This window comes from Mauremys mutica, chromosome 8, assembly GCF_020497125.1.
Source record: "Mauremys mutica isolate MM-2020 ecotype Southern chromosome 8, ASM2049712v1, whole genome shotgun sequence".
Lineage (NCBI taxonomy): Eukaryota > Metazoa > Chordata > Testudines > Geoemydidae > Mauremys > Mauremys mutica.
In genome coordinates, this window is record NC_059079.1 from 104925177 (window position 1) to 104949470 (window position 24294).

Sequence of the window (24294 nt, forward strand, 5' to 3'; positions counted from 1 at the left end):
GACAGTGGCTGGTGCCAGCTGTTCTCTAACCCTTCCCAGGATTATTTGCCTTTATTTTATACCCTAACGCCTACCCGTGGGAGCTCCCAGTGAGTGCTTTAACCGCTGGCACTACCGTGCAAACGTACCCACCTTCCGTGTCCCCCACCCACCCCATTCCCTCTCGGCTGGCTTACCCACCTGCTGCATCTTGCGGGGCGCTTAGCCCCTGAGTAGCAGGGATTGTCGTTGGAATGCTGGGTGGTCCCTGCTCGTGCCCCATTTGGTGTGAGATACAACGGATCAGTGGCTGTACTCGGACACCTCCAGCGGGATCACCAGGGTGAGACTCGTGGGCTGGGCCACAATAACAGCCGTGAATTTCTCCATTGTTTTGATCCTGATCTCCAGGAGCTCAGGCCCTGCTGCGCTGCAGCCAGGCCCGTAGTGTGTTACGTAACAGTCAGGTGCGTGGTTAATCTCCTTTCCCCTCCACCCCTTGCTCTTTGGTTTCATCCCCCTCTGCTTTGGAGAGTAGCAGAATCTGCACTCAGATCCCAGCCACAATTTCACACTGGGGCCCGAGCTTTTTTATAAGCCGAACCAAAGCCCTGCAACCCGACTCTCCAGCCACGGGGGTGTTGGGACGCCTGATCTGAGTCCAGATTCCCCATTAGCTAAAGCAATCAATCCCCTTTCTCCCTCCCCCAAACACCTCTGGAGCTCACCAGGGCCCACACGGTTAATAATAGCTCCGGGAGCAGCCCTGCCATCCCTGCCTCCCTGTGATTGGTTAGGAGGACTCAGGCTCAGCCTTTTATTTCTCCCTGCTGCTGTGCTCGAAGGTGGCACAGTGTGGGGAAGAGGACAGTGACGGAGAAGCCCAGCCGGACCCGGGCCCCCAGCTGCTGTGCTCCGTGGGGCAAGAAGAGGGTGTTGGCACCCCACAGCTGCCATGGGGGGCAGACTCAGGGGCTCTTGGATTTTCCCCTTGTTCTTGGCTGGGTTAATTCAGCCTAACCAGGGACAGGAGAAGCAGAAGGTAAGGGGGAATCCCACCGGAGAACGGTGTGCATGCAGGGTCGGTGCTTTGACATGATGCTGTTGGGAGCATGCTGGGGTCGGGAGGGCATCCTTCATCCCTGTCTGGGGGTCTCGCCCCTACACTCATCAGGAGAGATGGACACAAATTGGATCGGGGTTTCAACGCCCCGAAGTTCAGGTGTGTTGGGATCTGGGCGGGGTGCAGAGGGCTTGGGGTGAACAGCTCCCCACAGAAAGGAGCAGAGTTCCCATTTCTAATGGGGGTTTGGTCTGGGCCAATTCCTGTTCGCAGCAGGCAAACGAGGGGAATGCACTGATTTGCTGGCGGGAGAAAGGGGTAATTTCTCATTCCCTCTCTCAGCTGATTCCCTCTTTCCCTTCTGCCTAACACGGTGTTAGTGCAGGGGACACAGACGCTGCCTTTTCTTCTCCCTGCTCCCTCACTGCACCCCACCTACTGCTGTGGCAGCGCCCCCATTTCAGCTATCAGGATGAAGCTTCCTTTTGGCGTGTGCAGAGTCCTGGGGCCCCAGGGAATGATTATTCCAGGGAGCCTGGCTGCCTGGGGCTCTTAGAGGAAGAGGGAAAACATCTAATCCGTGTCATTGTCTCGGTTGCTTAAGGGAGCAGGGATCCTTGCTTAGAAACACGGTTCAAGTTACACTGGGAACAAGTTGGGTGGCTCTCCGCTTGAGCTCTGACAGGCCACGTCATGAAGCCAGCACACCGGTCAACGGGACTGGCAAGCTCTGTGCAGGCCAACGCCAGGACTGGACTAGCGGGGAGGTGGTAGGGCCGGAGTGGGGGGCATCAGAAGAGCTGTGGGAGGGGCCCAGGGAGGCAGGAGGGCCCAGTGATTAGGACGCAGGCCTGGGACTTGAGTGGCACTGGCAGAGCTCCGTGGGGAAGGCTGGCTGAGCTGTCGCCTCCCCCCACCCCCCGGATGCTTGTCTCTGGCAGGGCTATCAGCTCCCAAAACCGGGCTTACGTGAGAGTTGAGTGCTGCATAATTCCTAGGCTGCTGCTGCTCTGCATCACCCATCCGTCGCCTGGGAAGTGACTGTGATGTCACAAGCCCGGAGTGGTGGCGTCTTGGACTGAATCAGAGGAGCTGGGTGGAAAGGGAGAAAGCTACAAACGTTTGGCTCCCAGTCTGTTAACCCTGTGCGTGGAGGCTGCCTTGCCCTCCTGCTGGCAGAGGATGGGAGGGAGCTGGCAGGGGGAGATAATTCTAGATGCCCTGGGCCCAGGGTGTCGGAAGGAAGGGTTGCAGGGTGATAAGTGCGAGAGACAGGTGCGCTGACACCCCAGTGCTGGACATGGCGGGAAATGCATGCCAGGCTGCATGAGGTAATTAGATACAATTATTGCAGCAGTGCTTAGTCTCCCCTATACCTTTTGTAAGGGCTTCTGCAAAGACCAAGGTAGCATGTCGAACCCCGGTCAGGAATCAGGGCCCCCACTGTGCTAGGGGATGTACAGACGTAATGAAACGGTGGTCCTCCCACCGAAAAGAACTCACATTCTAAGATGATAGTGAGAGGCAACAGATGGATCTGACAGACGGGCTGCAACAGTGAAATGGTTGTGAGGAGCATAGCAAATAGTAGTCACATTACAGTTATATAAACCGTGTTCACCGATGTTAAGCTGGCACATATCAGCGCTCTGAGTGCATCTTACCTTCTGAGAACATGAAAGTGAAACAAAATGCCAACTGAGCAAACAACTTAAGAACCCAGGGAGTTCAGCGTTGGGGTTATATGTACAAAACCCTCAAACCTTGGAAGGTTTTAGACCCATAACTATTTCTTCACTTCTTCTCTGATGTAGAGGGGAAGTAAAGGCAGCTCTAAAAAATAATAAATCGTATAACAAATGGAGGAAAGGGGACGTGAATAGTAATGAATATAAATCAAGAAGCTAGGAATTGTAGAAAATTGATAAGGGAAGCAAAGAGACACAAGGAGAAATTTATGGCCAGCAGAGTTGAGGACAAAGTAAGGAGTTTTTAAAGTATGTTAGGAACAAAAAGAATCCTGACAATGGTATTGGTCCATTACTAGATGGAAATGGTAGAATGATCAGTAATTACTCAGAAAAGGCAAAAGTGTTCAATACATATTTCTGTTCTCTGTTTGGGGAAAAAACAAATGATGTAGTCACATTTTATGATAATACTCTTTCTATTCCACTAGTATCTCAGAAGGATGTTAAATTGCAGCTACTAGAGTTGGGCATTTTTAAGTCAGCACATCCGGATAACTTTCACCCAAGAGTTTTAAAAGGGCTGGCTGAAAAGCTTGCTGGACCATTAAAGCTGATTTTTAATAAGACTTGGAACACTGGAAAAGTTCCAGAATACTGGAAGAAAGCCAATGTGCCAATATTTAAAACTGGTAAACGGGATTATCTGGGTAATTAGAGGCCTGTCAGTCTGACATAGATCCCAAACAAGATAACGGAGCAGCTGATAAGGGCTTCGATTAATAAGAATTAAAAGAGGGTAATGTAATTAATGCAACTCAGCATGGGTTTATGGAGAACAGACCCTATCAGACAAACTTGATGTTTTTAATTTTGATTACAGTTTTGTTTGATAAAGGTAATAGTGTTGATGCAAAATCAGGTCACTGATTCAGAGTGATTTGGATGGCTTGGTGAACAGGGCACAAGCATTTTAATATGGCTAAATGTAAATGTATCCATCTAGGAACAAAGAATGTAAGCCACACGTACAGGATAGGGGACTCTATCCTGGGAAGCAGGGACTCTGAAAAAGATTTGGGGGTCTTGAATCAGCTGAACATGAGCTTTGGGCAAAGGGGCTAACGCAATCCTCGGAGGCATAAAAAGGAGAATCTTGAATTGCAGAGAGGTGGTTTTACTCTGTATGTGGCTTTGGTGCGACTGCTGCTGGAATCCTGTGTCCAGTTCCAGTGTCCACAATTCAAGAAGGATGGTGACAAATTGGAGAGGGTTCAGAGAAGTGCCACGAGAATGACTAAAAGGTCAGAAATCCTGCCTTACGGCGAGAGACTCAAAGAACTCAATCTATTTAGCTTAACAAAGAGAAAGTTAAGGGGTGACTTGATTACAGCCTAGAAGCATCTACAACTATTTAATAATGGGCTCTTCAGTCTAGCAGAGAAAGGTCTATCACTACCCAGCAGATGGAAGTTAAAGCTAGACCAATTCAGACTGGAAATAAGATGTACATTTTAAACAGCGAGAGTAATTAATCATTGGAGAAGGTCAGATTAGATGATCACTGTGGTCCCTTCTGACCTTGGAATCTATGAAGCTGTGCTCTTTGTTGGCGTGGCCATTGGCATGGGTAGTTACCCAATGTTGCTGTGATTGTATACACTAGACACACATTTGCAACACCCAACTTACTGGAAAAACCTGGCGTATTGGAGTATCATCATTAGGTTTAAGAGTTAACACCTCATTGAGGTGAAGGGTGTTCATGCCTCCTGGAGCTGCTGTTTCAGACTCAGGGAATCCACTCTGCACTGGTTACACTCAGGTCACTGTGGGAAGGTTTCCTTCACAGCCTGAAGGGCTAGGCACTTTGTGCTTACGCAAGAAGAATTGGAACCCAGCCTATAGGCCAGATCCGGCTCTGGGCTGTGTGCTTGGCATTTCGATCCTAGAGTCTGCAGGAGCACGTTTCCCTTCCTGAGACCCTCTGGGGAGCTGGAGCCACAGGAGCAGGCAATCTCTCATGCCGGGGCCCTTCCCCTGCCAGGGGAGCAGCTAGACGCGCTTTTGTTTCTCATCCTGATGAGAAAGGTCCCTTCCCCTCTCTGTGTCTCTCTAAATCTGTCCTGGTGAACAGGGAGCCTTGGGGCAGTTTGGCTCCCCACTCTCTGAGCCAGCGGCTCTGCCTGACACACACGGCTGAGTGGGATCCTAGTAACAGCCTGTTTCTAGGTGACAGACATTCAGCCAGGAGCCAGGCAGTGAGGAGTAACAAGCCAGTGTAAATCCCTCTGACAGCAATCCTTCTACGGAGCAATCTCCCCTGGCTCCTCACACGCACAGGATGGGGCAGCCAGTGCCACCTCCTTTCTAAGGCTGTTCCTCTCCCATCCCTGCAGAAGAAGCAGAGGGGCCAGCGTGAGCGGGTCAGCGCCTGGGTTTCTTCTTCACTGTTGACACACTGTGGCTATTTTTGGTCCTTTCCCTCCCCACCTGTGGTTCTGTAGCTGCTGCTTGGGTGGAGTAAACATGCCAGCAGCTGCAGCCCTGGAAAGTCAGAGGCGCTGGGTGGGAGGCCAGTGCGTGTCAAACACCATTTCTGAGACTCCAGTGGGATGAGCAGACCGTGCGAGAGCCCAGCATTGGCTGCCGGCTGCCATTTGGTCTGGGAAGAGTCTTTGCATGGGAAACCCTGACCAGGCGATCCACGGAGCCCAGCCAAGGCTGCCAGGGACAAATCCTAGCAGGGGGCTGGAACAATGTGTATAGTGGGGGTGCTGAGAGCCATTGACCCAAATTGCATATGATGGAAACCACGTCAAGCCCGGGGATGCGGCAGCCCCCCTAATTCCAGCCCCTATGAATCCTACCCCTTAGCAGAGCCAGCGTGGGAGAGGCACGCCTTAGGGCTTAACTCCCGAGAGCGCCCCCGCCTGACTGTTAATGCGTGCTCCTTCGTGCCTCGCTAAGCCAGGCCTGTTTGCAGGGAGCAGGGGTGCAATGAAAGAGGAGAGCAGCGTTCGAACAAGGGGAACCAGGGAAAAGATTTTCCTCTCGCCAGTAGAACGTATCGCCCCCTCTGCATGCGGCTAACCCAGCTTCCCATGGGACAACCGCCATCTTGGCCGACACACCAGGGAGTGCCATGGGGCTGCCCCAACTCTGGGGAGGGGCGCAGGTGGGGCCCTGGAACACACACTTCCCAGGGGGTCACCTGAACGTTGCTCTCTCGGGGAACGCACCAAATGGCATGGAATGGCAAAGCCCTTTTCTGGGGCAGGGGATGGCGTCCCACTGGGCCCCTTCCCCTCCCTAAACTGGGTCTTGCCCCTCTGCAGATTCCTCGGAAAAGAGGGGTGGAGGCTGGCTGGAGGGGAGAGGCACTCAGGGAGCACGGGAACGACGAGACGAAGGGGGGAAAGGAGGCTGAGGACAGGAGCAGGGCTGAGGAGAAGGGAAGCAGAGGAATGAAATAACGGTTGTGGGGCCAGCGAGGAGGTGGAGAAGATGAAGGGAAGAGTGGCAGTGAAGGCAGGATGGCAGGGGTTGAGGAGGTGGAGAAGGACCGGGAGGAAAGGAAGAGGAAGGATTGAAGTAGATCATCCCTGGATCCAAACCTCCCCGTGGTTGGTGGGAGGGGCTGGGTTCAGACTCGAAAAGCGGATCAGAAGCTCACAGCTGTCTCCATCCTCTCCTGAGCCGAGCCAAACCCGGCCACGCCAGAGGATCCCAGCAGTGTGCCTTGGCACCCACCAGGCAGAGCGGGTGAGGGGGAAGCCAGGAGAGGAACTGGGGGCTCTGACTGGAGCGCCTCGGGAAACAGAGTAAAACCCAAAGAAGCTAGTTAATCGCTGGTCATCAGACCTTGTTGCTTGCCTCTCTCCAGCCCTGCCTCTTCTCACGTGCCCTGCCTGGCTGTTTTCCAGGTGGACTGTTACAACTCAGTGGAGGGAACAATCTACAGGTATGGGGCCCTCACCATAGATGGGCAGGAGTACATCCCCTTCGGGAAGTACAGAGGGAAGATGATTCTCTTTGTCAACGTGGCTACCTACTGAGGACTCACCATGCAGTACCTGGGTAAGATCCCCTGCCCGGAGGAAGGAGGGGGGGATTGTGCTGGAGTCTGGGATAGCCACCTCTGCGCACCTCAGGACACTGGGGGCGGGGGACCTTGGCGCAGGCCAAAGAGAAAAGGAAGGTTGTGAAGTGAAAGAGGACGTGGCAATGAGGGGGGTGGGGTGGGAATCCTCACTGAGCGAGTGGAAAGCTGCTGCTGATGCAGGGGTCAGATCAGGGGTGTTGGGGGGCAGACGGAGCGGAGGAGGGACGGCCAGGGCATGCCTGGGCTCCAGCGATTTCCCCTTTGCCACAACGTTATAACGGAGACAGGGAGAGATGACAGCACAAGCAGGGATTTAAGCACAGACGGGACCCAAGTGCCAGGAGACCCATGCTGCTGCTAGGAAGACCGAGGGGAAGCTGATGCGATGGCGTATAGCTCACTACTGCTGAAGGAGAATGCCAGGACTTGTGCCCCTGGGGTCTGATCCTGGCCTCAGAGTCCTGGGAGACGCACAGAACTGGAGCCCTCTCCCGCCTCCCCTGTGCTTCGGATTCCCAGCCAGGTGTGTCTCCATCACAAATGGGTGCCATCTCGAACGCCAACCGGCTGCTTGGTGACACCGCGTGCGGCTCAGCCACCGGGTGAGCAGCTCCCATCTACTGCGGTGACTAACCCGCCTCTGGTGGGGTCTTCTTGTGCGCAGAATTGAATGCACTACAGAAGGAGCTGGCGCCGCATGGACTCATCATCCTGGCCTTCCCCAGCAACCAATTTGGCAAACAAGAACCCGGCGAGAACTCCGAAATCCTCCCCGCGCTCAAGTGAGTAGAGGCTGAGTGACGCAGGGGCCTGAGATGCCTGGCGGGGGCGAAGTCAGGGTGGCTGCTCTGGGTTCTCTCCTCTAAATGCCCTGGCAGCCACCTGGGCTGGAAGAGGGTGGAAGCGGGCAGTGCCTCAAGTGGATATACTGGAGATCAGTAACAAGAATGGCACCGATTCCCTATTGCGTCTCTGAACCCACGCTAAGCCCCAGGGTAATTACAGCCAGCCGCTCCGCCCGGTATCTGACGGGGGTTCGGGAGTGTAGATCAGCGCTGAACCAAGCCCAGCGCAGTCAGTGTGTGGCAGGAATGCAAAAGGACAATTCCTGCTTGACCCCAGCCGCTAAGCAGGTGGGTCTGGGTCCCGGCCTGTAGAGGCGGTTGCTGCAATCTGATAACTGCGTGCTGACCCTGCAGGCTGCCTCCCCCAGGGCCCAGGCTCCTCCCTGCTGCTGGTGACGTAGGGGAAGCAAGGCTGAGGCCCCATCACGCCAGCAACTGCAGCAGCATCAGTGTAACAGTGCACGGGAGTGATTTAAAAATGGTTCCAGCCCCCACAGCCTGCCTGGGCACATAGACCAGTAACCATTTAGAAAACAGTTTACAAGCCTGGTTGCTCACCAGGTCCCTGCTGGGTCTGGAACATGGGTTAGCCCAGGCTTCCGCCAGCCGGGCAGCGTGTATGGGCAGGAGCAGCAGTTTCATCACTGTCTCCATGCCAGGTGAAGATGGGCCTGTGGAACTCCTTGCCTGAGGAGGTTGTGAAGGCCAGGACTATCACAGGGTTTAAAAGAGAACTAGATACATTCATGGAGGTTAAGTCCATTAATGGCTATTAGCCAGGCTGGGTAAGGAATGGTGTCCCTAGCCTCTGTTTGTCAGAGGGTGGAGATGGATGGCAGAAGAGAGATCACTTGATCGTTACCTGTTAGGTTCACTCCCTTGGGGGCACTTGGCATTGGCCGCTGTTGGTAGACAGGATACTGGGCTGGATGGACCTTTGGTCTGACCCAGTATGGCCGTTCTTATGTTCATTTGAACTGGAACCTGACTCTTCTCTCTCTTTGATTTCAGATACGTCCGGCCCGGGGGCGGTTTTGTCCCGAATTTCCAGCTTTTTCAAAAAGGGGATGTGAACGGGGAGGAGGAGCAGAAGTTCTACACCTTCCTGAAGGTGCGTGCCTCCAAGCGCCCTGTCCCGAGACCAAGCCTCCAGGTTTGGGGGGCAGGATAGCTTTCCCCAGCACACAGTCTCATTGATGCTCGACCTTCGCTCTCTTTGCAGAACTCCTGCCCTCCCGTGGTGGAAAGCTTCGGTGACCCCAAAAGGCTCTTCTGGGAGCCCCTGAAGATCCACGACATCAAGTGGAACTTCGAGAAGTTCTTGGTTGGCCCAACTGGGCGACCCGTGATGAGGTGGGGCCCCAGGACAAACTTGGCCGTGGTGAAGAATGACATCATAGATTACATGAAGCAGCAGGTCTTTGGTCAGAGGAGACAGTCCCTGGTCAGAGACGACTAATGTAGAGATGTCAGTGGTGGGATGGGGTGGGACTCAATGCTTTATCCACAGCTAAAAATCTCCACGCAATGCATCCAAAGAGCTGAATCCCTTGATACAAAATCCCTTCTGCTATGACACCAATACGGGTGGAATCTGCTAGGAAAGGCACCAGTCTCTCCAGACTAGTTTGCATGCATGCTCGTGCTACTCTGTAGAGACCGGCCCTGACCCCCACTCGCTATAGACTGGTCCTGCAACATGTTTTGGGGAAACAGTTGCCTAAAATGACATTTGATTTACACCAGTCACCTACCTCTGCCATCCTTAACCTGCCCCTCTCCACTGCCACCCTCTCTGTTCTGGAGAGATTCACTATTAGCCAAGCTTCCCACTTCCTAGAGAAACACGGACAGGGGAAATCTCAGGGGAGGGGAAAGACCCTTTGCAAGTACAGAGACCGGCCCTCCCTCTCCGCTGCTCCTTCAGGAACAGACTCCTGCTGAAAGCCACTTATCACTATTTATTTAGCAGTCCAGCCCTCCTCCCTTAGAACTGATCTCGCTGTATATTTGCCTTTGCCAACCCCATAAGTTGGGCTCCTCCTGCTCTTGTCTCTGACCTGGCAGGAGAGCCCTTGGCAACAGATGTGCTTGGATAATGTGCCTGGTCCCATCCCTCCCCACAAAACCTTCCACACCTGGAAAGTGCCCCTTGGAATCTCTCCTCCTGCAGCCCTGAGCTCCCTAGAGGGCGAGTTCTCTCTAGCTGCTGTGGCTTAGTGTGTAATCTTGGGCGTGTGTGAGAGCAGGGCATGGGCTCTGGGTGCTAGGGGAATGCATCACCATGAAGGTTAGGTCTGAAAGCCCCCAAAGGGTGGACCTGTCCCAAGCCTGCATGGGTGTAGAGCGGCCCTTCCAGTGCATTCAAGCTGCTCTGCAGTTTCCTGTGCAGGGATGCGCTCTCCTCTCTCTCCCAGGAACCCAGCTTCTCCTCCCACGCCCGCAGCCTGTGTAGAGCTGTAGAAATGCAAAATAAACACCTGTGCAACCATGCAAGGGCACGCTTGGTTTTTAAGGCGTTTTGGGGGGTTTCCTTTCAGGCAAGGGCATAAGCCAGCGAGTCCATCTGGCACTTGATCCTGCTGGGCCCCAGCTCTTGGCTCAGTCATCTCCTCTCCTGGGCTCCAACACCAGCTCCTGTCATCCCAGGCATGAGCCACTACCCAGATGAGCCCATAGACAAGGGCCCTTGAGATGCTGCAACTGCCAGAGGACCCAGGCGTCCTCACCCTACCTGTGACAGCGACAGGACCAGCTGGCTTGGGCTGAGAACTCGGTGGTGCTAATGCCCTCAGCCTCCCAGGGAGCGAGGGCATCTCTATCTCACAGCACCTGACCTCCAACCTGCCTCTTTCTGTTGATCACAAACCCTCCTGCCACAGTGTCAAAGGACTCCGTTTCCTCAGCCATGGGGCCGAATTCACCCATGCCCCACACCAGTGGGCAGAGCAGAGAGGGGCAGGCCCCACGCTGGCTCCAGAGATGCCCCAGTCAGATGGCTCTGACCTCACATTTGGGCAGGGTTCAAGCACAACTCCCCTCTTCTCCTGGACTCAGGGGCGCAGCAGCCCTTTCCCTGCCATATGTGCTTCTGTGGCCCCCCATCACTGAGTACCTGAGTGCCTCAGTCTTCAATTGACTTGCCCTCAGTACAGGTGCTCTTATCCCCATTTCACAGATGGGGCACAGAGAGACTAAGTGACTTGCTCAAGGTCCCCCCGGAAGTCTGTGTCAGAGTCCCGGACTCACCCCAACCCCTGGCCCCTCTTTGTGGGCTGGTGCAGGGAGAGCTCCCTCCCTCTCCTGTTTCAATCTAAGCCACTCGCTGGACAGATGATCACAAGAAGCACCGAGGCTGCGGAAGCGCTTGGGTGTCCCTAGGGGCAGCCCTAGGCGGAGTGGGGCTGTGTCCACCCTGGGACAGACACTGGCTGAGGTGACTGGGGTGACATTGTGTCTTGCTCGTCCATCTCCACCTGTACAGCTAGGAGCAGGCTTGAGGGAAGTGTGCCAGGCCCGGAGCAGCATGGAAAGTTCTGCTCCCAAAAAAGGAAGCCCCCTCCCCGTCCTCTCCAGCCATTATCTGCTCATGCAAAAGCACCCCCCCATCCCCCTCAAATGCCCTACACAGTGGGGAGATGGGCACCCCAAAATCAGCTCCCTGCAGTAGCAGATGATACATGTGTAAGGGGTGAGGGAATCGTTTCTGGCTGGGGACGCTTGGCAATTGCTAGTTAAGAAGCACTGTGATGAAGAGCAAACTGCCAGCAATTCAGTTTAGGGCACCAGCCTAACACACTGTTTTCACTCAAAGACGGGAACCCTTTGCTAGGCATCGCCGCTGTCTGAGAACACAAGGCGACAAAGCAAGCCCAGAGTGGACAATGCTGGGGGTGGAAAAAAATCTCCAGATCGTTTATTAAGGAGTATTGCAAAGGAACAGTTATTGTTACAATTCATCATAATTTTTCTGCACAGAAACCAACCAACCCGTGTCAGAGATTTGTACATGCATCTCTGGGGTAGACGTTTGCCCCCTGGGGGAATGGAGGGGGTTTGTTTTCCAGGATATTTGCTATACAGGGAGCATTTCAAAACCTAGGCAGAGTGGCTGGATTTGTATCAGTTTAAAACATGAGCATGTCTTAGACGTGTGAGCAAAATGGATGGTGAAACATCCCAAATCCATGGAAATGGTCTTCTCCGTGTGGGGAACCCATGGGGATTGGGGTAAGAAAAACTGGCCCCCTCACCCCTTTTCAGCTGCAATAACAACGCGGGTCACTGTGCATAGTAAACACAGAGCCATCGGCTAGAAAGGCAGCCCAGAGCCAGAGCTAGACATTTCATGGTGGGGCCCAGTGCCGAACCTAGTCAGACCCCTCTGGGGATGTCACTCCACACTAGTTTTCATCTGGAGCAGGCATGGCTTTTCACATACAAGATTGACACGAATCCAGGCCTAGATACAGAGCTGTAAGGAATGGGATTTAACCCATGTGAACAGGGAACTGAAGGGACAGGCAGTAACCAGAGCAAAGGAACGAGAGGCTGGGTGGTTTAGGAGCCACACTGAAAAAAAAACTAGACAGGGGGCAGTGGGTGCAGAACTGGGCAGTCGCAGGAAGCCAGCAGGCCCCGAGGGGACCCACCGAGCTGAGTGACTGATGTCAGGGGAGATCAAATCATGGAGCGTTTTACACACGCGTATGCTAGTTACAGGCTTCACTCGCTGTAAGCCGGGCGGGTGTCCCTTTTGCTATCGGGCCGTATTCACAGGAACAGTACAGCCAGCCTCCAGAGCTGGGGTTTTGTTATTCTCCCTCCGGTCTGGGGCAGGCAGGGCAGATTTTAAGCCAAAAGAGCAGGTCCATTGGTTCAGAGGCAGAAGCAGACTCAAGTCTCTATATATGAGCTAGCCCCTAGAAGCGGCCAAGGAACCACTTCTATTAGCCTGGGTTACAGTGGTAGCCTTGTCTTCACACCGCCATGGCCAAATCCGCTTGCTTTGCACATGGGAACAGTGCCCGGGAAGCCCATGGGGCCACTCATATGAACCAGACAAACAGAGGCCAGCTCACTACATACAGCGCTGTTAGATTGACAGTCTGAAACCCTCAGTCACATGCCAGCGATGCCAGATACAGGTTCTTGGGGACACAGGTGCCATGTGATCACGGACAACAGCCCAGTGAATGGCTGGTGGGCGAACGCACCCCATGGACTGCAACATGTGCAGTGCAGAGTCAGCAAACAGACAGAGCTATCAGCTGGCCTCCCGTACTGCAAGCTCCCCCAGGGTTTAAGTTCACACCCTCTGGCCGATGTAGCAGATTTAAATCGAGATCATGGGGAGGGTGTGTATACACAGACAGGCGTTATATTGAAATATCTACCAGTATGGATAGGCACATTTCTGCACAAACAATACAAAACCCAAACTACTTTGAAAAGGAGTCCAGCCTTCGGCCCAGCTTTGGGCTAATGAAGCGCAAGTGATTTAGAGAGCTGGGGGTGCTCCGTCACACTGCTCACTTCCTGAATTTACCCGCTTATGTCCTACGATTGTCCAGGGTTACGTCGACCCACAGCACCTCCTTTGGATGGGGTTAGTCCCTTTCCAGGGACTGTCAGCATCTGGAGGGGACTGGAGTCCACTCACATCCCAGAAAGGAAACCCTAGCAGATGGAGTAGGGGAGGAAAAGGTGAGGGACAATGAGTTGGGTGTTTTCTCTGCAGAGAAGATGGGGTGAAAAGCTCCTCTGCTCCCCTTCCCTTCCCGTTATCGTTCGACAGTACAGAGAACGGCAGAGATCTGCCCACTGTTCCCAGAACTAGCCCGCACAGCTAACAGGGAATTGGAGGAACCAGGGGAAGTGACACCCACAAGAAAGGAGGGGCAAGAGCCCCCTCCCAAGAACACATTACCATTTGTGTAATTAACATACAGCAGATTAATTACAGACAACAATACACTGCACACACAATACCCTCGCATAAGAACAGACACATTAGCCTCTTCAGGGAGGCTGAGGAATCGGATCGCGGCCATTCCTTTCCTGTCCTCAGACCTTGTTTCATTGTCATTTTTTTCTTTGGAAGACCCATCACCCCTTCAAAGCCACTGCCAGTACTGAACAGCAAGTACTCAGAGCCGCCTGCTCAGCACACCCCGGCACTTCGCAACAGCTACCCCGGGGAGTCTGCAGAGCAGGCCAAGCCCAGGGGCGCACCGCAGGGGGATAGAACAGGATGGAGTAGAACAGGTCTGCCTGGGCCCACAAAGGAACTTGTGTCTATTGTTTGCCGCTTCCATCAGGTTTTCCTCCTCTCCCTCGGGTCCCCACTTCAGCAAGGTAAAGCACACACTTGCCTTTGAGCAGGGGAGAGGTCCCACCGACGTCAAAGCACGCCTGATGTTAGACACGTGCTTAAAGTACCTTGCTGAATCGGGCCCTAAAATCTTAACTCGTTACCGAAAGGCGGCTCGTTAGCTCTGCTTTGGGGACATGGGAGAAGCACAGCCTGCTCCCTGGGAGCAATAAAGGCAGGGTTATTGCACACCATAGGCCAGCGGCTCCCTGATCACTCAGACTGGACTGTGAGGTCAATCTAGTCAGAGAATGAGGGATGCCACATCTTCTATGGACAGTGAGTGTGTATGTATATGTATGTACACAGGGCTGGGCAGTATCTACATGGGGCAAGCACTACACGCCTGAGTTTCAATGGAGAGGCGAGAGACATTTACATTTGACTCCTGGACTCGGGACACTTTAAAAGCCATCCAAGCCAGAGCGCTCCCTTTAGTCCTAGAGAGTGTTCACAGATAAATGATGTGAACCAATGGATTCAGTTTAGCTTCAGCTTGGCTTCTTTTTAACTATGAAAAGAACCACACACAATTAAACCCTCTCCCCCACCCATCTATTCAGGGTATCAGACATCCGTTCAGCTGGCCTCTCTGCTCGTCATGGGATTGTATGGGGCGGCTCTCCCACCTAAACTATTTGATGGGAAAAAGTCTCTGGGGTCAGCCAGCAAATACACGTTAAAATACAAAACCAGGCTGCAGCAAAATCCTCCACGGAAGGCTCTGGTGAAACATAGGAAATGGGAGGCTCCCAGCAGGTGCTGCTGCAGAATGCAAGGCCGGGAATCAAATTAAAACCAAAGCAACATGGCTAGGAACAAGATCACCACACGTGGCCATTTGCACAACCCCCGTAGGCCGAGTTCCCAGTTGGGATTCCAAGGAAGCACCTATGCTACTTGCTCCTCAGCAGCTCCTCAGGGCACGGGGCGTTCTCTCTTCAGCAGCTCCCAGCCCATCAAGGATCTGCTGTTATATACAGTGTGTGTGAACAGGATAACTAGCAGGAGGCAGGGTCTAGATACACTCAGGCACGCACACTCCCCGCCCCCTCTTCTTCTGACATTAGCCCACAGCTAAACCGGCCTTTGGCTTTTTGGTAACCCAAGCCCTGCAGGTTCTGAAAGACAGAAAGCACACCCACATTGCGTAAGTATCGCTCCGTTCTCCTGGGGGACACGCTAGTTAGAGCCATTTTTAAACAGATCACAGCAGCATCCCATGTTATTCCCACGTGCTGGGCCAGGGGGTTGTCAGGGGCCATCTCCGGCCTGTAGTTAACTTTACTCTCAGCTTTGAGACGGGTGTTTCCATGCTCCTGGGGCTGAGCAGTGGCAGAGCTGAGGCCCAGTGAGGGCAAGGGAGTAGCGTGCAAGCTTCCCTATGCCGGGCTCTCCCAAAGCACCTCGGTCTGTTCCACTACAGCCCCCGGATCCTCGTGCAGCGGGTCTGTGACATGGACAAACCAATGCCAAGCTGGTGACAGAAGGGATTTGACCATGCACACCCACTGCCTCAATGCACTGCAGTACTGTGCCCTTCCGAGCTGCAACACGAACGGCAGCTGTCCGGGGATCTCACGCAGCGCCACTCTCAGCAGAAGGAAAGTAAGCCCTGGCGTGCGAGAGCAGCATTTCCTTACCGGATTCCTTGGGCAGCGGTTTCACTCCCTCCACTGCTTGGGAGTTCTGGGTCCTGGACACAACACAAGCTGGGCGCCAGGTGTACTCTGGCTGAAAGGAAGAGCAAAGAACGGGGCAGCATGAGGGAAGGCAGGAAACAGGAGGTCTCAGATTCTGTACAGAACTACTTGGTGGGAGGCAGATGGGGATGTAGGAAGATAATCCAGTGGTTAGAGCCCTGGCCCAAGACTTGGGAGATCCAGGTTCAATTCCCTGCCCCACTAGGCTTCCTGTGTGACCCTGGGCAAGTCACACAGTCTTTTGGTGCCTCAGTTTCCCTCTGTACAATGGGGTAATAGACCCTCCCAGGGATAAATGCATTCAAGAATGTGAGGATCTCAGATATTCTAGTGCTGGGGGCCAGATAAGCACCTAGATAGATAGATGGGGGAGAGGAAAATATCAGTGAGGTCAGACATACAGACACTGAGATTTTAGTTCATCAGTGGTCGGAGTCCAGCAAATGGATCGTGGACTCCTGCGGGCTGGCCCTGGCTCCGCCAGTAAGTCACACACCACGTGCGGCCCACCAGCAGTCTGTGCAAATCGTCCGGATCAGTCATTTGTGGGTGCAGTCCCTGGCACATGCACGCAGTCACGCTGACTGCACACGCATTGTGCGTGCACAGCTGCATTCCCTCTGGGATAAGGAATGAGGCCCATAGCGAGCGGGCAGGCGGCTGCCTACACTTAGCTGGCAGGGGGTCGGGTGGAAGGAGGTGGCCAGGCTGCTACCTGGGGATTGTATGACAGGAACCACCTTGCCTGAAACACATCCAGGCGTTGCAGGAGAGGCTGGGAGGTGCGTGCAAGGAGCAGGATGGCCCCACCCTGGCCCAGCCTTATGCCTTCCCAAGATGGTACTCACAGGAGGGAAGTGGTGGAAGTTTTGCACTGGTGGGTGGTCGCCTGGCATCGCTGAAGGTGGGTACCGGATTTGCTGCCAGTCCTCGTAGCCACGGTAGACGGGGTGGGGCACTGGAGGGCTATACTGGAACTGGTACATGGGGCAGGCAGGGCTGAGAGGCCCCGGGACCGGCTCTGGGTGCAGCCTCTCTCCAGAAACCTGCAAGAGGCAGATGGGCAGATTCAGGAACAAAGCCGAGACAGTCCAGCTTATAGAGACCCCCCTTCCGCCCATCTGTGCCAGCCTAATGTGCCTGTCATGGTAGCATCTGTGCACCACGAGCCCTGGTCCTTGGCTCTGGCCGACATGCACTTGGCACAAGATCCTAGGCAGAGGCAAAGGTGCCTGTAAGATCCTTTCATGTCCTCTGATCCCGGCACCAGCCAAGGGCAGGTTCAGTCCCCAGCATCACCTACAGCAACCTCAGTGCTGCTATGGCTAGACACCCGCCCGCACCAACCATGCCCCGACACACCCTCTGTGCTGGGGGCAGGAGGCAGAGAGCACGCCGGTAACTGGCACACGTTCTGATTTCATAGCCTCCCAAACAGCTGCAGACCAGCATGCAGGGGTTTACACAGCCTGGGCACCGAACTCCTGGCCTTGCTGCTCCCTTTCCAACCCCCCCGCCCCCAGAAAACCCCCACATTGCTCCGGCCAACACCCCGTCCCCAAGAGGGGAGAGCTGCTTCCACGCACCACCCTCCATACCTGCTTGTGCTGCTTCAGCAGCTTCTTCAGTTTCTCCTTCTCCTCCTTCTCTCTCTGACAGTCGTCCTTGAAGAGCCGCAGCTGGAGGAGAGGCGGGGTCAGAACGGAGAGGGGCCTTGCCGCAGTGTGGCACAGCACCCCCCCCGCGGACGCCAGACACAACTCCTGCCCGCCGAGGGCAGGGCAGCCCAGCAGCCTGGTAGCAGTGACTGAGAGCCACGCTGGGGCCGAACCTGGGGCCCGAGCCGGAGCACCGAAAGCACCCACTGCCCCCACCCTCGCTGGGCACATGCCGGTCCGTCTGTAGCATGATCCCAGAGGGGCTTTAAAATAAATCCACAGGCCGGCCTGGGTCACGTCCTCACGGGCGCTGGGCACTGGCAGCCGGTGGCTGCTTGTTTCCTGTAGGGGGTTACGGCCCAAAAGGCAGGGGAATTTTGGCAGCCCCCACTCAAATGCGGGGGGAGGATTCCCTCGGGCCAAGCACCGAAAGCCACCTCATCAGCACTGACGGAAGCCCTGCCTGGCGCCCCCGATGCCAACAGGCTCCTTTGGGTCTCCCACCACTGGCTGCCCCAAGAGCTAGTGACTGGCTGGGCTGCGTGCCGGGGCGAAAGGGACAGGGGAGGACAGCCCCAAATCTCCCCAAAGGGGGCAGCTTCTGCAGCTCTTCAAACAGAGCAGCCCAAGCAGCCGCTGCCCGGGGCTGCGATGGAGGAGACGGCTCCTCCGCCCAAGCCTCTCAGCGACTCCCGCCAGGAGAAGAGAGCTTTAAAATCTCACAGACGACATCCCCCACCCCCCTCAGCATGAAGCTCACCAAGGCTGGGAGGAGCTGGCTCTAGGCCATGACAGAGGCAAGAAAACAACTTCATCTCAATAACCTTTTAGTGACCGACCCTCGGGGCTGGTGAGAAGCCAGGGCTCGCGGGAGGCCTTCATCACGCAGACACCCCCCCACACCCCACAGAGCGAAGCCAGGGGGCTCAGCTGACCCGGGGGGGGGTGCTGACCTGAATGCTGCTGGCTGACGCAAGCTTTCCTGCGCTGGGGACACGGGTCTATCGCCATCCTAGGTGGGATCACAGGGCCCTGAACACTGTGAATGTACGTTGTCTGCTGTGTGTGTCTCTGCCCCCAGCCCCTGCTGACCCCAAAGCACTCTGGAAACTGCTGTCTTCTCCCACCCGAGTTCCCCTTCCCAGCCGGCCCGGCCTTCACTTCCACCCCATCTGCGCGGAGCAGTGAACAAACTGCCCACACCACACGCCCTCCAGGGTCAGCTCGCTGGCCGATCGGCACAAACGGGGGTCAGGGAAGCATCGTGTCGAGAGATCCGGCTCCATCTGCCAGTGGCTTTCACTTGCGCCCAGTCAACTGGGGGGGGGAGGGATAGCTCAGTGGTTTGAGCATTGGCCTGCTAAACCCAGGGTTGTGAGTTCAATCCTTGAGGAGGCCACTTAGGGATCTGGGGCAAAAACTGGTCCTGCTAGTGAAGGCAGGGGGCTGGACTCAATGACCTTTCAAGGTCCCTTCCAGTTCTAGGAGATTGGTATATCTCCAATTATTATTATTATTATAACTCTCCCAGCATTGGCTGTGTCAACGCACCCAGGCACACAGCAGACGCCATCGCGTGGCAGAGCTGAAGGCTCAGGGCAGACTTGTCTCTCCTGCCCCCAAAACGCCTCTTGACGTTCGCTTCAGAGCACAGAGCATTCTGAGCACGACTCCCCCACTCCTCACCCCACTGCCCTACCTGGTTGTTGGACACTGTTAACTGCTTCTTAAGTTTCTCCAGCTGCTGCTTCAACTCCTCCTTCTCCTCGTTCATTCTCTCTCTGTCGCGCCGCTCCCGCTGGAAGTCCTCTTCGAAGATCTTCACCTGGCAGAGAGAAGAGGCAGAGAGGGTCACTGGGCCCTGTCAGACACCTCCCGCAGGGTCCAGGGGGTGGCAGGGCAGGCACCCTCCCTGTGAGCGCATGTTGAAATTCTTCATGCCAAGCTAACAAACATTCACACCGCAATCTGCTCAGAGACCCGAGACCTTCCCAGGGTCTGAGTTCACGCGCTCTGCAGCCTTAGCTAGCCCAGGGAATTGGAGTGAGAGAAAGAGCCACAATCCCGCCTTACCTGCTGCTTCAGGAGCTCGTTCTGGGTCAGCAGCTCGTGTGGTCTCATGCTCCCGCCCGGCTCCGCGGCGTTACTGAGTGCAGAAGGGGCGGGAGCAGAGGCCTGGACATTCAGAGCCTCCTCCAGCGCCTGAGGGTGGAGAGGGACAGAGGGCGCCATTAGAGTGCAGAGAGTAGTGGGTCACACGCCCAGCTGGAAGGCAGCTGAGAAGGCAGCCCCGGAACAACAGATATCCAGTTAGTGCAGATAAACCAAGTGAAGCCTGGACATGGTGCAGGTGAAGGGCTCAGCCACCACCCAGGCCCTCTCTCCTCTCCTGCTCCGGCTGCTGATTAAAAGAAACAAAATCCCCACCTTTCTGCCTCCTGGAAAATCCCACGTTATCACTGGCCCGCCCTCCCTCCCCCCGTCACCACTCCGGATAAGGACCGAACAGAGCCCTGGTCATCATCCAACAGCGACAAAAACAACAGGGAGTCCGGTGGCACCTTAAAGACTAAGGGATTTATTTGGGCATAAGCTTTCGTGGGTAAAAACCCACTTCTTCAGATGTATGCAAGAAGTGAGACTCAAGAAAACTTATGCCCAAATAAATCTGTTAGTCATTAAGGTGCCACCGGACTCCTTGTTGTTTTTGTAGATACAGACTAACACGGCTACCCCCTGATACTATCCAACAGCGAGACGCACCTGCCGCTGCTGCGGGATGTCTGGGCAAAGCCTCTGGCATGTACTGCCCAGGGCACAGCTGTGTCCCTCCAGGATTCAGACATGGGCGGGGCGAGGGGCAGGTCAGCCAGCATGGCTCGGAACCGACGGAGAGGGCTCAAACTCGGGGACAGGCAGGATGGGTCTGAGGAGGGGCAGGCTGCTATCCAGAACACCAGGAGAGGCAGGCTTGATGCACAAGGGGTATCTGCCAGCCAAGTGCCACAAAGGGCTATTTCCCCTGTAATGCCCCATCCCCAAGAGAGACAGGCTGCGCTTGCAACATGCGGCCTGTGCACTGTCAGCACAGGCTCCATTTAGGACCCCGGCGACCTGCAGCTACCAACCACTGAGCTGTAGAGACGTGCCCCCAGCTGCCCTCACACTGTCTGATGGAGCCATGAACTGGAGGCCCTCCCATAATCCCCTGGCAGGGTGCATCCACCCCTGAGCGAGGCGAGGGAGGCAGATTCCATCAGAGACTCTTCCCAAGGGGGGAGAAACGTTTCTTCTTTCAGCTCAGCCAATTCCTAGAACATTAGCACTTCCCCCTCTCAGGCACCGCAGGTCTCCCTGGGCCGCTGCTCTCCGGCACCGCACAGCTGGCCAGGAGGGGTTTCTGTGAAAGATCCTGGCTAGGAAGGCAGGACAGGGAGCAGCTGCTCTGGGTTTCCTGTCCAGCTGGGAGGAGGGGGATGGAAAGGGGCAGCTGCTGCCTTGCTCGGAGACACAGTGCATTGCGTAGGAGGTGCAGGCAGTGCCAGGGGAACTGCAGTTTGCCAGAGGCACAGGAACACCTGTCTGAACAGGTCCGTGGAAACCAAAGACTTATTAGGGGCGACCAGGGCTGGAAGCTGCCAGACTACCCACCTTGTTTAGCCTCTGGATCTCCTTCTCCTGGTACTCCCTTTGCTTGGTGACTGGTGCCAGCTGCTCCTGCAGGAACCTGATTCTCTGCTTCAGATCCCTCACCTCCCCAGCCAGTCTCTCCTTTTCTGCCTGAAAGAGCCAGAGGCAGGGAGGTCAGAGGAAGGTGTGGCTGTACGTTACCCACCCCCCTTCCTCCCAGGCCTGTCGTTCCCTCCCTGGGCGTGACAGGAGGGAGAAGCCAGGTGGCAGAGCGGGGTGCGAGAGAGGAAAGACTCATCCCTCGGGTCAAGCACCGGGGAGCAGAGAGAGCAGCACCTCTGCTCTGATCGGGAAGGTGCCTTCTCGCACGGCCATGGCTCAGCAGAAGGGAGTCTAGTCAGACCTCTCTGCCCTTCCCTCAACTAGAACTGGCCCCTGTGGAGGGCTCAGCAGAGAGCCTCTTTCCCTCACCCCCAGCAGACATTTCCTCCTAGGCTGACACTCTCTCTCTCTGCCCACGCCAGCCAGGCTTGTCGGTCTGAAAGCAGCGAGATGGGCCTGGTAAGTGGCAGGCCCGGTTGTTGGGGCTTGACTGTTTGCTCACATGCAGGGGGGTTTTACTACGCTGAGGCAGGAGACCGGCGCTGGGAGGCAGAGTGCCCCCAGAGAGCCCACATGGGGTCTGCCCGCTGCTCCAAAGTGCAGCATGCAGAAGGATCGCTGCCTCCTCACGGAGCCTGGAGGAGAGCTACACGTCCCATCGCTCCCCACTGCCCCGGCCCAGAGTTTGTCCAACCATTCTGCTAACACAGTGGCTCTGACTCAGCCGAAGAAGCCTGGCTCAGGAGTCCCCTGGGGAGCCAGAGGGAGATGATGTGCTGGGAGGAGCCAGGGTTACTGTGGCAAGAGGAAGCCAACGCACAAGTGCCTGGTTTTTGCCCAGCTCCTGGGTGGGGGGGAGGATACAGCCCCTCCCACCCAAGACTCACCTCCTCCACTTCAATCTTGGATTTCGCCAGGAGAAGCTTGCGATCAAAGTCCCTCTGCTTCGGCTCCCGCTCTGCCTCCAGCTCGTTCAGCGCCTTCTGGGAGTCTGCCAGCTTCTGGCGCAGATCTGTGATCTGCCGGGGGACAGGGCGGCCACGTGACCGTCTGGAACGCAGCGCCCCCCCGCAGCTGGTTGTGCACAGCAGAGGTGCAACCCCCAGCCCCATTTGCCCACCCACCCCCACCTGCATTTTAACTTAAAACTTCCCACAGCCCCTTCAGCTGCTTCTCCCCACCTGTGTCATGCATGAAACAGGAGGTTCCAAGGGAAAGAGAGGGGCTCCGATACCACGGTGAAGATGAGAATGGCATAGATGCCTAGGCTGGCATGGATGGAAGGGGACTGAACCGTTATATGGAGAGAGCCTGGGGAATGGAGAGTGCACTAAAGGGGCAGGGGAGACCCGAGTAGCCCCCATGCTGCTCCCTGCAAACACACGCACACGTTCGCCTGCGAGACACTGCAGAAGAATTGCACAGTTCGGAGGAGAACAGTTCGCCCAGAATGGTCTGTGTGTAGCGCTCACAGGTGCAGACACAGCATCTGCCCTGGCACATGCTAACACCTAGGAGGTACCTTCTGCTCGTACTGCTGCTTCATGGACCTGAAGTGCTGATCCCACTGCTTGTTCACCTCCAGCAGCTAGGGGGAGAAAGACACAGAGTTAACTGGGGCATGGACCCACCTCCCCCCCCCAACAAGTGGGGCGAACAGGCGTTTGCAGCCTACCAGTCTCCTATCCCCAGGCATTCTTGCTCTCTCAGGAGCTCTGTGTGAGCAGAACACCCAAACAGAGCCCAGTTCTTTTCCCACTAGCCAGCCACAGCCGAACCATCATTTGTAAAACCTTCATGCTTAGGTGACTTTTACTGAGCAACTAGCAGCTCCAGCAGGAGAGACAGCAGGAATGTCACAGACAAGCAGGGGGCAGCCCAGCTCTGCCAGTGTGTCTCAGTGTGAACCCCAGCCCCCCCAGCGCTCCCCCCAGCTCGATCCCCAGCCCCCCCCCCGCTACCTCAGCGCTCCCCCCAGCTCGATCCCCAGCCCCCCCCGCTACCTCAGCGCTCCCCCCAGCTCGATCCCCAGCCCCCCCGCTACCTCAGCGCTCCCCCCAGCTCGATCCCCAGCCCCCCCCGCTACCTCAGCGCTCCCCCCAGCTCGATCCCCAGCCCCCCCCCGCTACCCCAGCGCTCCCCCCAGCTCGACCCCCTGCCCCCCCCCGCTACCTCCGCGCTCCCCCCAGCTCGATCCCCAGCCCCCCCCCGCTACCTCAGCGCTCCCCCCAGCTCGATCCCCAGCCCCCCCCGCTACCTCAGCGCTCCCCCCAGCTCGATCCCCAGCCCCCCCCCGCTACCTCAGCGCTCCCCCCAGCTCGATCCCCAGCCCCCCCCCTACCTCAGCGCTCCCCCCAGCTCGATCCCCAGCCCCCCCCACTACCTCAGCGCTCCCCCCAGCTCGATCCCCGGCCCCCCCCCCACTACCTCAGCGCTCCCCCCAGCTCGATCCCCAGCCTCCTGCTACCCCAGCACCGCCACCCCCCGCCGCAGGCTCTGCCAGTGCACCTCAGACTGATCCACAGCCCCCGCTACTCTCCTAGCCCTGGGCCTGTCCCGAGCAGACACGGCCCGTCATGCCAAGAGTGGGGCTGCTTTGCAAGGTGCGTACATCAGCACTAGGCCGTGCGAGCCAGGCCTGGCAGGCCTTTGGGGGAAACGGCGAACGCTCTAAGCCAGCAATGCTGGGGTGCTCCGCAGCGGGCCCAGCTCACCTCATTGCGCTGGTGCTCGAGGATCTTCACCTTCTTCTCGCTGGCCCCTGGCACGCCCTTGCCCGATGCTTTCTCTGCCGCTGCCCCACTCTGGAGACAGAGCAAACAGAAACCCTCAGGACTTCCACGGCAGCTGGGCCAGACACATCTCACAGCCAGGGAAGCAGGAGAAAAGAGTCCTGCGTCCAACAGCTGCCTGCCCCACTCCCCCAGCTGTCCCCTGCCATCCCAGCACACCTGAGCACCACGGCTCATGTTGCCTCACACGGCGATGGCCATCAGCCCCGCCTGGCGGGGAGCAGAACCCACCTCCACCCCCGTGACTCACTGACACCAGTCTTGCACCCGTTGTCTCTCTGCAGGTAACCAACGTGAACTCGCAGCCCAGGCAGAGTCCACTGGCCTGCCCCCATCATCCCTCGACTCTGGCCACC

At 56.2% G+C, this 24294-nt stretch overlaps 2 protein-coding genes across 9 annotated transcripts in view; one reads left to right on the plus strand and one right to left on the minus strand.

Annotated features, from left to right (window-relative positions):
* The window catches only part of TNIP1 (TNFAIP3 interacting protein 1), an 89315-nt gene that overhangs the window by 30773 nt on the left and 34248 nt on the right, over window positions 1–24294 (minus strand). For 4 of the 8 annotated variants that reach the window (XM_045026444.1, XM_045026445.1, XM_045026446.1 and 1 more), the window contains exons 9-17: window positions 23861–23950; window positions 22669–22734; window positions 22034–22165; window positions 21066–21194; window positions 19488–19616; window positions 19114–19239; window positions 17355–17435; window positions 16605–16802; window positions 15697–15787 (exon numbers count right to left, since the gene is read on the minus strand). In XM_045026444.1, the coding sequence (XP_044882379.1) occupies window positions 15697–15787; window positions 16605–16802; window positions 17355–17435; window positions 19114–19239; window positions 19488–19616; window positions 21066–21194; window positions 22034–22165; window positions 22669–22734; window positions 23861–23950 (1042 nt within the window). Of the gene's footprint in view, window positions 1–11567; window positions 15175–15696; window positions 15788–16604; window positions 16803–17354; window positions 17436–19113; window positions 19240–19487; window positions 19617–21065; window positions 21195–22033; window positions 22166–22668; window positions 22735–23860; window positions 23951–24294 lie in introns of those variants that run through there. The other 4 variants (XM_045026451.1, XM_045026448.1, XM_045026450.1 and 1 more) reach the window with 4 other exon arrangements.
* On the plus strand, window positions 809–10171 carry GPX3 (glutathione peroxidase 3). Its single transcript, XM_045026457.1, has 5 exons — window positions 809–1021; window positions 6657–6810; window positions 7500–7617; window positions 8692–8791; window positions 8903–10171. The coding sequence occupies exons 1-5, from the start codon at window positions 935–937 to the stop codon at window positions 9137–9139; spliced, it is 696 nt and encodes a 231-aa protein (XP_044882392.1). The 5' UTR covers window positions 809–934; the 3' UTR covers window positions 9140–10171.